General features: G+C 52.0%; 1 protein-coding gene across 3 annotated transcripts in view; it reads right to left on the bottom strand.

Annotated features, from left to right (window-relative positions):
- MEIS1 (Meis homeobox 1) overlaps positions 1–9,419 on the bottom strand; it is a 136,011-nt gene extending 126,592 nt beyond the window's left edge. For 2 of the 3 annotated variants that reach the window (XM_072768636.1, XM_072768637.1), the window contains exons 1-6: positions 8,481–9,419; positions 6,358–6,584; positions 4,352–4,493; positions 3,664–3,714; positions 2,737–2,787; positions 1,140–1,286 (exon numbers count right to left, since the gene is read on the bottom strand). In XM_072768636.1, coding sequence (XP_072624737.1) covers positions 1,140–1,286; positions 2,737–2,787; positions 3,664–3,714; positions 4,352–4,493; positions 6,358–6,584; positions 8,481–8,492 — 630 coding nt within the window. In that variant the 5' untranslated portion in view covers positions 8,493–9,419. The remainder of the gene's footprint in view (positions 1–1,139; positions 1,287–2,736; positions 2,788–3,663; positions 3,715–4,351; positions 4,494–6,357; positions 6,585–8,480) is intronic. The other variant, XM_072768635.1, reaches the window with a different exon arrangement.
- Between the last annotated feature and the right edge of the window lie 4,630 nt (positions 9,420–14,049).

The raw sequence follows: 14,049 nt of genomic DNA, 5'->3' as shown, positions 1-14,049 counted from the left end.
ACCCGCTCCTCAGGTTTTCACTTTCATTGCATTTTTGCAACTTCTCTGGGCCAATCCAGAGACGCAGCGACAGGGGAGGGAGAGAGAGAGAGAGAGAGACAGAAAGGGAGAGAGAGAGAGAGAGAGAGAGAGAGAGAGAGAGAGAGAGAGAGAGAAAGGGAGGGAGGGAGGGAGGGAGAGAGAGAGAGACTGGGAGCAAACAGCGGTGTCAGGGTGAGAGAGGGAGAGAAATCCCCCCAGCAACTCCAAATAAAAGTCGTCCCCACTTAGCAACGCAGCGGAAGAAGGGCCTGGAGGGAGGACCAGAGAGGAGGGGGCGAAGCGAGCAAAGGCCGGCAGTTGAGAGCCAAGGCGGCGCGAGGTCCCCCACCGCCACACCAAGGGAGTCGCCGGGGTGCCCCTGACGCTGACACTTCCAAAAGCTGCCAACCCAGAGGGCCCAGTGCACGTACCAGCTGGAGGATGAGTGGCAAGGAGGAGGAGAAACGTCCATATTTATCTGTTTTTATAACCTCGGCCTGGTCTTATTTTTTCTATTAAGTACAATAAAATGGGCGAGCTTGCAGCGAGCACTGCACAAAGCAATGTTCAGTGAGGTCTAGAAGCGTTCGGCCGAGGAAAACTGACAAGACAGGCTAATGAACCGTATAGACAGGGAGAAAATAGCCAGCATTTGCTAGATTTCAAACCCTCGCTGTCTCTCTTAGACCACCTATCTTGGGTTTATTCCTAATAAAATAAGAAATAAGCAGACCCTACACTTTTCTTTTCTTCGAAATAGAAGGGGGAAAAAATGCTCCAGAACAAAGCCCTACAATCAGAGGCGGTCACTGGCAGTTAACACTCCCATTATTATAGAGGGTAAATAAAATAAAGACAAAAATTAAAAGCGACAAGAAACAGGTCAAGTTTGCAGGCAAAGCTTTTACAAGCTCATCTCTCCAGGTCGAATCCCAGAGCCAGCCTTAATGAAGCAATAATAGCCACATTATTCAAAAATTTTCATTTCGATGGAAATGTATCTAAAAGGGACTTAATCATATGCAAATAATAAAAGGAGGTGGTAGTGACCCAGCAAGCAATATGCATACAGATTTTTTTTTTTTTTCCTAGGGACGTTGAAATTGAAAAGCGCATACCTGGTCGGTTAGATTTGCTGATCTTGTTATATCTTCACTGTCTGATTTTGATCCTCCTTCTCTATCGTCTATCACCAAATCGATAGGCATTTTCCCTTTCAAACAGCTAATATACCGGTGGCAGAAATTGTCACATAATTCGTGTACCTACATTATGACAGAAATAAAAAAATGGAAATATAATCAGGAGTGCATAAATGACATTGACAAGTGCAAACCACCCCCCTTGTGAGATCCAAACTTCCAAATAGGGAAACACAGAGCAATTGTCCTCCAGAGACCCCCAGACGCATCCAGAATTAGGAATAACTTTCTTTTCTTGCAAAATAGAGATATCCCAGAAAATTGACAGTGACAAGATGATTCACAGGCTACAACATATTCAACACCCGTGTTAAATTCATCTGCTCCCAGGGCTGTGGCCATTAGAGAGGTGACCCGCGTGGGTGACATTTAAGGTAAACTATTTAATTTCATCCACTTACTTTATCATAAGTTCTTTTCCAATGAGTCTAAGGGAAAATGTGAATATAGATGTATGCCTATAATTCACGTTTTCCCAGTACTGTGGTGGCACAGAATATCTGTCTGACAGCCCAGGTCCCTATAATATTTGTAATTAGGGATTCTACACACAAGAAGCATATTTTAGGATAGTTTTAAAAAAAATAGGAGAAAATCAACTTGCCGGTACTCATGATATGAAAAACACCTACAGCCACAAAAGAAAAAAAAAAAGGATCAAACTGTATTAAAAAAAAATAAAAGGAAAAAAGAATGCTTCAAAATATTTAGGTGTAAGTGGAGCGGTCTCTTACAGGCCTAGGGCATCCCTGACATGCAAAAACTCACAAGAAACCCCAGTGTGCTTGCAATTTAATGTTAGTTTGAATTACAATGCATTAAGTTTTTATTGCTGAGATTTATAGAACAGCTAGCAAAATCATGTTAGCCCACACCCTTTCTTGAGTGTGAAGGTGGGGTGTGTGCAGGATTCACAGATTCGAGAAATTGACACAACTATCAACTCTGCTTTGTCTCTGCAAAAGGTTTAATGTGCCTCCCCCACCACCTCCTCCAGACTCCCTGCCCACTCCTCCTCCCTCCGCCTCTCCTCTGTGTCTGACCTGCCGCTGCTCTCAGACTGTCTTCCAGAAACTCACTAAAACTAAACAAAACTCCCCCACCCACCCACCCACCCACCCAGAGGTAGCAAAGAAAAGGGGGAAGAGGAAGAGAAGAGATCACAAAGGTATAACCTGTGAAGCAGACTCACAACAGCATTCTAAACATCAAGAGAGATGCCTAGAATTGTAACTATTTATACAAAGCCAGCAAAGTATTAAGAATGAATGCAAGGCTAGGGCATTTGAGATGCCGGTTTTAGTGGCTGAAATTGTAATTAAACTGCAAAGAGAAATGGACGCTAAGATTGGCCTTGACACTAATTACCAGAAAGAAAGACATTTATGCAAATGTCTCAGAAGCCTGAACTTCAGCCATTCAGAACCCTGCTCCCCCCACCCCACCCTACCCCACCCCCCTCAAGTTTGGGGGGTGAGGAGAAAGCCACAGGAAAAGAGGCTAGAGGAATTACCTTCTCTAATTCCAACAGATGAAACCTTAATACTTGTATGGCTTGAATCATCTGCAAAGATACAAAAAGAATGAGCACCCTATTCCTAGTTTGCAGAAAATTGGCTGTCACAGCTCTAGCATCTCCAGCCTACACTGCACACACACACACACACACACACGCACACACACACACACCAGTTAAATAGAGTTATTTTGATTTATGGCAATAACACTAAAACTTAATAGCAGCGACTGGGTACCATCTAGAGGTTTATATTTCTTTAGGAGAAAAAAATAGCTAAAACAACAACAGAGCATCTAAGTGGGGATCATAAACACTCTCCTCCCCCATGGCTCTTCCCCCCTTCTCAGCCCCACTGCCCCCCACCCCACCTGAAAGGACCACATCCCTGGCCTGGGGGTTTCCAGGTAAGCAGTGCACGGAAAATATTCCAAATACTGCCCCCCTGCCCTCCCCGCCCCTAAGTGTGGCTTTTCACGCGGCTGCAAACTTTCTGCTGCGGTTCTGCACACCTTTAGGGTGCACGGGTGGTTTTGGGGGGCTCTTGGCCGGTGGCCGCCCTTGGGGCACGACTCTGAGGGCTGGGAAGTCCGCAAAGTTTAAGCACACACGCTGACAGGCCCGGAGATAAATCCCCGCGCTGATTAGAGCCGCGCTGCCCGGCTGTCATAAAAAACAAAAGCTCGCGTTTCCCCCCAGCGCCGGCTCGCCCGGCCCCTCTCGGGATGAATTTATTTATTTCCCGGGGATCCTGTCCCGGGGCCACTTGTCCGGGCCCGAAACGTGTGCAGCCACCTCACAGCTACGGGAAGACCCGTCTAGAGACCTGGGTGGAGGGGGGGGTGCTCTTGCAGCAAAGCTGGGGTGCTTGGGGGAGGGGGGAGCAGGGATGGGGGAGCTGGGGACTGAGGGGTCCGCTCTTACCAAGTTATCCAGTTCTGGATTAGAAGAAAATAGAGGTTTTTCTGCGCGAATCTAAATGCAAGGGAGAAGGAGTAGAGGAGAGGGGAGGAGAGGGCAGGGGAGGGCAGGGTGGGGGGGGTAAAAGAAAGAACATTTGAAATCTGGTCGCCTTCCTAGTTTCTTGCCTCATTACACTGTCGGGCGGCGCAGGGGTGGGGGTGGAGGGGGGCAAGATGTCACCTCCGGGGAGGGGGGACGGGGACCGGGTGACACCGAGTCCACAGGCGGCCAGCGTGAATCAAAGAGGCCCAAACCGAGCCCAGAGCCCCGGGTCGCCTCTCCCAGCAGCTCGGCTCCGGAGGCCGCTGCCCTGCTCGCCCAGGCCCCTGGCTGCGCCCTCCACCCCCATCTCCACCCTGGGGGCGCAGGGTCCGTGATTTAATTTTGGGGTGGGGGGCGAGCTTCCTGCAAGAGGGTGGGCAGCTGAGCTGGGGAGGCTGGTGTGGCGGGGGAGGCCTGGACCGGGCCGTGCGCTCCCACCTGGGGGGATGCCCCAGGGCAGGGCTTGGGGCGGGGGTGCTTGGGGTGGCCTGCGTGCTGGCCACTTTGGAAGAGGTGCAGCAGGGGTTGGGGGGGTGGAGGGAGGGGAGGGAGGGAGTTGCCCCCGGGTCCCTTGGCTCCCTACTTCCTGAGCGAGCGTCTTGCTGACCTGTTTGGCGAACACGGCTATGTCTTCATTGAACGACTCGGACGAGCAGACGTCCCCGCCCGCCACCCCCGGCTCGCGGGGGGTACAAGTAGCTAATTCACATTTCTCGAAAATCAGTGCTAAGAGAGGGAAGAGGGGGTGTCTGCAAGAGAAGACAACAGTCGCAAACAACACAATGGTTAGTCCCCGGGTGGGGGAGACGGGCGCCCCAGGGCGGCGGCCGGAGGGGCAGGAGGCCGGGGACCCCCCCACCCTGTCCCCTGCGCTCGGCCTGCCCCAGCGCCCGCAGGTGGCTGCTCACCTCCCCTTCCTCCTGGGGCGCCCCAGTCGCAGGCCCTGAGCCACGGACAGTATCCGAGGGGCGGTGCAGCAGCTCTGGCCGGAGAAATTGGTAACATTTGCTGAGGATAAAACCCCAGCGGCTCCAGCAGCCATTTTGAGGGAAGTTTCCCACCCGGACCGGCCGGGCCCTGGGGGGCAGCAGGGCGCCTGGCTCCGAGGGGCCTGGCCCAGCCCGGGCTCGGGCAGCTCGGTGGCGGGCGCTCAGCTGACTTGGGGAGAGGACCTCGAGGGCGCCAGCAGCCACTGTCAGGGGGCTGCACTGACCGATCAGACCCCTGGGCCCCGGGAGGCCAGGAGGGCTCCTCCTCAGCTCCCTGCACGCTCCCCTCCCTGGGCCAGGGGCCCCCACGACCACCCCCCTCCGCCCCAAACAAAGTTCCTCCGAATGTCCCCACGGTAAAGCCTTTCATTCCTGTCTGCGGGATGGCAAAGCAGCTAGCCTTGCGAGGGGCCTAGATGTCGCTTATCTCAACCCATTAAAAAAAAAAAAAAGAAGAAAGAAAGAAAAGAAAAAAAAATGCTGCTTCTAATGCTCAAGGAGGTGTCTCAAGTCTTTTATTAGCTCTCACAGCCCAGCCGGGAATTTAACGGTTTGGGGTCCTTTTCAAAGCGTCCCCAAATGTTCTGTCCCGGAGCCTAAACCATTTGCAGTCAACGCTGCTGCTGCTGCTGCGGAGAGAACGCTGGGATTTAAACAAGCCCATCGCACAAGGAAGGGACCGACCGGGAGATAAAGCAGGAAGGTTTTTCGGCCGGGGAGGGTCAGTGTTGCCTGATTTTTTTTTTTTTTTTCCAGAAGAAGAAATAAATAGAAATAAAAGTGGCTGCAAAGTAAAACGAGGTCCCCAAATTCACGAGCACACGGCAGGCACAAGCGACTTTCCGCGGATTTTACCAGCCCTGGGTCTAACCGACTGGCCTGGGAGAGCACGGGGGGAAGCACAGTCTGAAAACAACACTGGCCCCGGATAGCCCCGCACCTACTCCCAAATCCTGCAGGTTTCGCCTTTGAACACAAAGTGCTAAAAACCCGGCCAGAAGTTTCTTCACGTCTCAAACGATTCAGAGCGAGCTCTCTCCTCGCCCGCGGTGGTCAAACTCCCTAAATGCAAAGCCTGTTCCCCCTTGCCTGACCTGCAACTGTCCTCCCCTGATTTTATTGTGCGGCGGCAGAGCCAGCATACGGTTGCTGAGTAAACTTAGCAAGTCAGAACAATCAGTGGCTTAAAAGATTTTCCCTTAAACTAAAAGTTTCGTTCCAACACAAAGGCGCCTACATTTAGAAATCCCCAACGCTCTCCCAGCGAAGTCGAGCAAGCGAGGGCGCCAGCCCGCTGAGCTGCAGAGCCCGGGTCTGAGAGGGGACGAGGGACCTCTGGCAACTTCTCCTGCAGGGGCGACCCCTCGGCCGGCCCGGCCTGGGCTCCGCCGGGGGCTGGGCGGGCGCCGAGCGTGTGTGGAGATGGGGGACATCCCGGGTGGCAGGCCGCCTCCCCAAATTCTCCATGCAATGCAAATGAAAAGTTACCAAATGGTGTGCCTCCAGCCCACGGAGCCCCGGCTTCCCTCCTACCAAAGGCACAGGGGGAGAGAGAGAGAGAGAGAGAGAGAGAGAGAGGAAACATCGCGTCTCTACTACTTAACCTGATGCCCGGTGTACCTACCCATAAATGGCATCTTTATCTCTCTTTAAAGCGTCATTGACGGAGGAACCCATGCTGGGGGCCATGGCGTTGGTGTGAGCTGTGTGCGGGTACTGATGCGAGTGCAGAGGAGGCCCGTGGTTCAGGTGGTGGACCGGCTGCATGGACCTGGCCGCATGCGGGTCCCCATACATCGTGGAGGGGATGCCCACTCCATCCATGCCCCCGTAATGGGGCAGATCGTCGTACTGCATGACAAACAGGAGAAAACAAGGTTTGAAGGCCAGGCGGGCAACTGGGGAGTCGGCAGGGCACCGAGCTTATATAATGTCAGTCCAGCTGGATCCTTCAACCCGGAATTCAGTGGCCTTGCATCTCTAAAGTTGAGATTTCTTGTCTGGAAAAATGATTTCTAAAGTAAAAATTCTAGGATTCCCTCTGAGACTCGGCCGGGATGAACGGTCTTGCCCTAACTTGTGTCCCTATCAACCAGTTCAGAAATTCAGGATCCTCTGGCAAGGAAGGAAGGAAGAAAGAAGGAAAGAAAGGGAGGCATTCTCCCGGAGGGCGGAAGGTAAAACGTGCATGTCTCTAGAGGAGGAAATTCAAAATCACAATAATAAAACGTGCCAGGACAGTGCAGCAAACCCGCCTAGTTTCACAGCCCCTTCCCATCAGGGGGAATTTAAAAAAAAAAAAAAAAAAAGTTACGATGGGAACAGCTAAGCTAAGCACATGAATTCAGACAGGCTTCTCATTTTATTTCTCTGCCAGCGTGGGGTTAGGCAGTCCTGCAAGACACTGCATTTCCTTTGCTTTCCAAGACAAACTCTGCTAAATTATACAAAACTAACTGGCCCCCTTTATAAGTGAAACTCAGAGAAAGGTAGCTCTTTCACGTTCATTAGAGCTGAATTTAGAATTGGGCAATTCCCCCTCAATGTGAAAGAAAATCTATATAGCTGGAACAGTTAGTTGTCCTATTTTTCTCTACTCCTATGAACTTTTCCCCCAGACTAGAAGTCAATGAGGCAAATGTAACTCATCAGGTGTAAAGTAAATTCAAAAGCAAACGCACACACAACCCCCATCTTCTTCCCCCCCCCCCCCGGAAAAACTACTTTCATATTGACTGTCATTATTTTTGTGTGCAAAATTCAGCTACTTAGAATCTTCTCATTGCTCCAATTCCGGGCAAGTTCTTTTCCCAAGATTTGGAGGCGCCGAGAGTGAAATGATTTTCAAAGAAAAGAGGAATTGCCACTTTCATCTCCTTAAAGCCAGAGGTGTGAAAATAGTTTGGAAGAACGCTGACATTTGCCTGAACCAAAGCAGTAAAGAAAAATGTGTCAGCCTAGTAACTTTCTTTTGCAAACAGGGCTTTGAGGGCCAGGACACAAATTATGCAGGGAAGGCTTTTTGTAGACCCCCCTTTCTTTTAAGAGACTACCTCGGTTGGGTTGTCATTGTCTCACTTTACTCTCACTACATTTCCATTCAAATAGGAATATTGGGGAAATTAGTATTGCATTTTTAAAGTGAGTAGCTCTGTGCTTAGTATCCAATTAGTGCAGGGCTTTTGTAACAAAAACTTTCAAAGTATTACCTTCTATAAAAATCCATGCACATTAAAATCATTTTTCAGAGATGAATGTTTTCCGACCCCAAAAGCCATCGTACTATGGCAAAGTCATTTGCTTAAAAAAGCTAAATGCTTCTAGTCATATTAAGAGATGAGCACAATCAATAACAAATCAGAAGTTTCTAGCTGCTTAATTTACTTTAAAAATAGCCTTAAACTTCTGCTCCCTGAACATTCACGTTACAGCACTAGGTATCTAGTGCGTTTTGTTTTTGTTTTTTAAACAGAATGACTGCCCGAGCTTGCATTTCTATTTATATAGCTGCTGGTTAGGAATCTATAGAAAACTTGATTACTTGAATTAATTACATGTAACATACATAAGTCTACAAACGCACTGAATAAATTCTCTCGCTTTAGGCCACGGCTTTAGGAGCCTCATTCAAAAAGACAGAGAGAGAGAGAGAGAGAGAGAATAAAAAGAAACTTTTTAGCAGTGTCTTTCAGCCACGTTTCAATTTAATCTCACATTTGAGTTCCACAATTGTTGTTTAATACGTACCCTTTGCGCCATCGGCCTCCCTGGCTCCCTTCCTACTTCAACTTCTAATATATCCTCTTTAAGGCCAGTGTGAAAAGAAACAAATAAGCAAACTCCCCCGGAAAAAAACAAAAAACAAAAAACAAAAAACAAAAACAAAAAACAAAAAACAAAAAAAGAGAGAGAGAGAGGACAAAAAAAAAAATCTTTTTTTTTTTTTTTTTTTAAAAAGCACGACGGAAAAAAAAAAATCCCTTCACGTCTCCAGCAACGTGAGAGCTACTTGGTCCCCGATCTTCGGTCTACGGGACCTGAAGCAAAGCGCCCGAGTCACTGTGCATAAAAGCGCTCCGTTTCCAAGACAGCAGCAGCAGCAGCAGCAGCAGCAGCAGCAGCGGGGGCAAAAAAAAAAAAAAAAAAAAAAAAAAAGAAGAAAAAAAAAAGAAAAAAAAAAAAAGGCAGATCTTCTCTTCCACCCCCCCCCAAAAAAAATCAGTTTAAAAAAAAAAAAAAAAAAGAGAGCGCCCCTTAGACCCAACTACCAAATCTCATGGCTTTCTGCCACTCCGGCTGTCAATCACAGGCGAGGTTGTCAACGTGGTGAATGAATGATCATCCGCTCTGTCTTCTTCTGGTCGGAACACCTCAAATGTGAATATTCAAATGCACAAAGCCCTAGCGCTCGCTTCCCTCGGATCGGTCCTAATTCCTAATCAGTTTCTCTCTTCTCTCGCTCGCTCTTTCTCTTTCCCCTCTCTCTCTCTCCCTCTTTGCAACTGCTGCACTGGAGGGAGATTAGAGGAGGAGGGTTAAAAAAAAAAAAAAAATGTCTGTCTGAGTTTGTCTTAAAGGAGCCACGATCGATGCTGCCCGCTTGCAGTCCCCGTGCGTGTGTAAAGTGTGTGTTGCACAGGCGGAGAGGTGGATTCCGACCCGAATGCTAGAACCCGGAAGTAGTGGTGGCCATAACAGGTCGCGTCTTACACAATGCATTGGGCTGCAGCAAGTCGGCGGCTCGGCAGGGGTGGGAGCGCCGGGCGGGCTCCGGCCGCGCCGCCCAGGCGCACGGGCGCTCCCTGCAGCCGCGCGCCCCGGGCGCGAACCCCCACGCGCCCCGGGCACACGCGCACACGCGCACACGCGCACACGCGCGGGCAGGGCCGCCCCCCCCGCCCCCGGGGCGCGGGCTTTATTCCCCACGTTCCTTGCAATCTCCCCCTCCCTCTCTCCCTCCCTCCCTCCTCTCTCCCCTCCACCCCTACTCGGGACTCTCCTCCACTACCCTCCACCCCACTCTCTCGAAATAAATTGGGGATCCGCGCAGGGGGGGGGCGTGGAGCGCGCAGGCGGGGGGGGGGGGTGGGCAGCCGCGGGAGTTTTTTTGCAACAGAGCTCTCGGCGCGCGGACTTCATGACTTTCCTGCAAATTACTGGGGGTCCGCTGCTGGTGGGGTGTTGCTTTTTGTTTTTTGTTTTTGTTTGTTGTTGTTTTTGTTTTTGGAGGTGGTGGTGGTGGGGGGGGGGAATGTGTGAGCTCAACGCAAGGGTGCGTTCTCGGAACTGACCACCCCACGTAGAAGGAGGCAAACGGGGAAACAGAGAGGGAGGGAGGGAAGGATGAGAGCAGGAGTCCCGAGATCGCGGGGCGGAGGGGGGAGGCTGGGGCTTCCTGCGGATCCCAGCCTGGAGCTGCCGCTGTCAGGGGTGCACCCCCCCACCCCACCCCAGGCCCCCGGGAAAGGAAATGCTTGCGTTTTCTCACTTTGGGGTCTGGACCTCCTCCTCCTCCTCCTCCTCCTCCTCCTCCCGCTCCCCGGCCTCCGGCCCCCCGGGCCCTCGGCGTCCTGCGCGAAGTGGGAGAGGAAGGGAGGGAACAATGAGCCGAGCGCGGGGACGGTGCCCCCAGCGCCTGTTTACAAACACCGAGCTATTGGGCGTCTCGCCGGAGAGCGAAGCCCGCCGCGGGGCTCGGGGCAGCCCCCCGACCTGGCGGGTGCGGCCCCGGGCCGGGGACCCCCCCGCCCGCACCCCCACCCCGGGACGGGGGCTCCCCGACCCGCTGCGGGCGAGGCCGCCGTGCGCCCGGGGCGCGGCGGGGTCGGGTTCGGCCGCGTCGCCTTTGTCTTCTCGGGCCTGGAGGGACCCCGCGCCCCGGGCCCTGTGCGCCGAGACGCTCTGCGCTCCCCTCCCCGCACCCCTACACCCCTCCGCCTCCCTGCACCGTCCCGGCTCCGGGAAAACTCTCGGTGCCAACGACAGACAAAAAAAAAAAAAAAAAAAAAAAAAAAAAGGACCGAGAGAGAGAAATTCACTTCGGGAGCTGAGATTGCAGACAAAAACCTGTCCCTACCCACGCCTCGGAGGCTCCGACCGGCCCCCTGATTTTTCAACTTTCTCCCCTTAAACGCCTGTCCTCTGGCTTCCCGACGACTCCCCCTCTTGGCTTGCCCTTTATTATCACATTTACTGGTGTTATTTTCGTTTTTGCTCGTCTGCCCGCCGGGCTCCGAGACGCCGCGAGGGCTCGGCCGCAGCGGCCCGACCCGCGGGGCTGGAAACCTCACATCCTCCAGCCAGGCTCGCAGCTCGCTCTGCTCCCAGCAGGATCTTTTTTTTTTTTTTTTTTTTCCCTGCCTCCAGCTGAAGCCTCGCAGAAAACTCCCCCTGCGGTCGACTGGAAAATGAGCTCACCCAAATCTCGGTAGGCAGCCGCGGAGGAGGGCCCGGCCAATCAGGAGGCGCCCCCGCCAGGGCGGCCGCGCATTGGCTGCGGGGAAAATCAATTATCAAATAATCGATCAGCAGGGAGCTTCGATCTGCCGGGAATGCAAAACTGCCGGTCCCGATTCCCGCCCTGGTGGTGGCCAAAAGGCTGACTCCCCCCCCACCCCCCCACCCCCCCACCACCCCACCCCAAAGCAGCCGGCCCCTCGCTCCCGTCGCCCCCACCCCCATCCCACTCCGCCCGGCCGCGGACCGAGAGCCTCATCCTAAAAGGAGGGGGGCGGGTAGCTGGGAGGAAGAGTTTTGAGAGAGATGAGGGGTGCTCCTGTCCTCCGCAGGGGTTGTTTGGAAAAGATCAGGAGCTCCCAAAGGTGCGGAGGCTAACTCCTTAACGTGCAAACTAAAGGGCAGATCGCATCCGTCCGAGAGGTAGGGCTCAAGTTTCTGCTAAGTGGGCTTTCGAGGAGCGAGGGCCACCGTGTAGGGCGACCCTCAGGACCTGCATCTGGAGCCAGGCTCCCTCCGGCGCGCACGGCCTCCAGCACTCGGCACGAGTCCACGCCCAGTTCCCCCCAAAAGTGGAGGGCTCAGAAAGCCGAGCTGCAGCCGAGCCTTCGCCACCAGCCCCCCCACCCCACCCCCGTGCAGACCCTGTCCTGCCCCAGGGTGCCTAAGGGATGACACCTTCACCCAAAGCCCTCCGATGCGCTTTGCCTTGCTTGAGACCGCTCCGACTGCTTAAAAAAATATCCCGGGATCCTCATCATTTGCATTTCTCTTCTCTCTCTCTCTCTCTCTCTCCCACACACACACACACATTTTAGGATCTTTAACTTTTCTCCATCGCAAACATGCGCAGTTTTGGGGTACGCGCGCCCCGGTGCATCGCGCGGGAGGTTGAGGCAGGCCCGCACGTCAAAGCCGAGGGCGAATCCAGGTGAATTGCCAGCTTCCTTACGCCCCACTGCCTGACACCCCCCCCTACCCCCACCCCTCCCGCCCCAACGTGAACTTGGAAACCCAACTTCAGGCCTAGATGGAACCTTCTCGGTCTCCGGAAGGCTATTTGTCTCATTCTCCGGGAAGCTGCGCCGGCTGGGCCGAGCACCGCAGGGCTTTCCCCGGTTACCGGGAGGACCACGCTGGGCCCCGAGCCCCTCACCTGGGCGCCTTCCCTCGGCTGCGCGGGGGTGTGGGCACCGCAGGTCCACAGGCCCGCCAGGCTCCAGCACGGCTGGCTGCAGGGGTGGTGGTGGGGGGAGCGCGAGGAGGGGGGTGTTGAGCCAAACATCGACTTGGGCACATCTACGTGTATGATCCTTAAATGAACTGCGAGGGAAATTGTGTATCATTTAACCGAGAGAAATTTACTGCGAAATACATTTCGATGATCATGGTCTTTTAGGAGTCCTTGGGGGTTCTCCAGCAAAGGCTTAGGGTAACCGGCTTGGAGGAACCTCAAGTCTGTGGCCATGTTTTCAAACCTGGAAAAGGCCAGTTTCGATGAAGGTTTCGGTGACAACAGAATTTATTCTGTATTGTTGCTTTCGGGTAAGTTTGTTTTCTAGCAGAGGGGGAAAAAGCAGGTTCAGGTAAGTCACTCCTTTTTAAACATAGCCAAAAACTTCAAGGCGGTAGGAAAACTATTGTGTGCTCCAACCATGATGTGTCAGGTTACCTTGCAAGTACTTTAAATGACCTACACATAGGTTTTCCTTAAAGAAAGGGATAGTTTGGAGTTTGTGAGCTTAAACAAACTCTTGGGAGTTTTGAAAAGGGTCTTCTTTTTCCCCCTCCCCACAGCCCCCCTCCCTTACCACTTATAACTGCAAACTTAATGCTACTTCGAGGACTTTATAAGATTAATTCTGAACAATCAAGGGACTAAAACACTTTTACAATGTAATTACAGTAGTACAAATTGTTTGCCCAAACCTCATTCTGGATAAGGATTTTACAATTAGCAAACAGTTATTACAGTTGGGGCTTGCTGAGAGAAATTGCACAGAGGAAGTCTAGAGTTGTAATATAGTAGCCATAAAAAAAAAAAAAACCTCCTTTGGTACAGCAACAATTAATCATCTATTAATAGGAAAAGGTAAAGGGATAGTTATGGGTATTTTAGTGAACTACTACTGATATTTATACTTGTCCTGTGACATCCCTAAGTTAGTTCAGATACTTGCTTTTTGAGGCAACAGCGCTTTTGTTTTGCAAAAACTTGGCCTGGTGAAGGGTTCTGGCACTTGCCCTTAGCTCTGGCAACACGCGCCTTTTCCATACTCAGCTTACTCTAAACATCCCAGAGCATCTTCCCAAAGATAGAGAGCCAAGACTTTAAAGGGGCAGGCTGAGGCCTAAGGTCCCTATTGTTTAGAACTTCCCTTGCAAGAAGGCATTTAAAGCAAGTGGTGCCCCTTTAGGCTGTTGGTACAGTCCTTTCTGAGTGCTCCCTTCTAATTCTCTTTTCTCCTGTAAGGAACTGTGTCTCTGGAAAAGACATATATCCTGAATTAGGCTTTTGTCCCCAAAGTTCACACGGATGAGTCAGCCCCCGAACCCTCAGAAATTAAAGAGGCACCTCTTAAGGTAAAATGTGTGTGTATTTGCCAGCCCAGAATAAACAAAAGCCTGTTAATCAATCGAGTTTGGCAGCTGTGTTCACAGAATGATAAGGGTTTATCATCTGCCACCTAACCCTAAGATGCCTGTTAAAATGTTATGAGTGCGCTTTAGGTTGTCCTGTGGTGTGGAGGCTTGGGATTTGTACTTCAAGAACAGTCAACCTCTGCATCTCACCCCCCCTCCCCAACATTAGCATTTGCATTTCAAAAAACAGAAATAAGAAGAGGGAAAGACAGTTTGA

The sequence above is a fragment of the Canis lupus genome, chromosome 11 (genome assembly GCF_048164855.1).
Source record: "Canis lupus baileyi chromosome 11, mCanLup2.hap1, whole genome shotgun sequence".
Classification (NCBI taxonomy): domain Eukaryota; kingdom Metazoa; phylum Chordata; class Mammalia; order Carnivora; family Canidae; genus Canis; species Canis lupus.
This window is presented reverse-complemented; position numbering and strand designations above follow the sequence as displayed.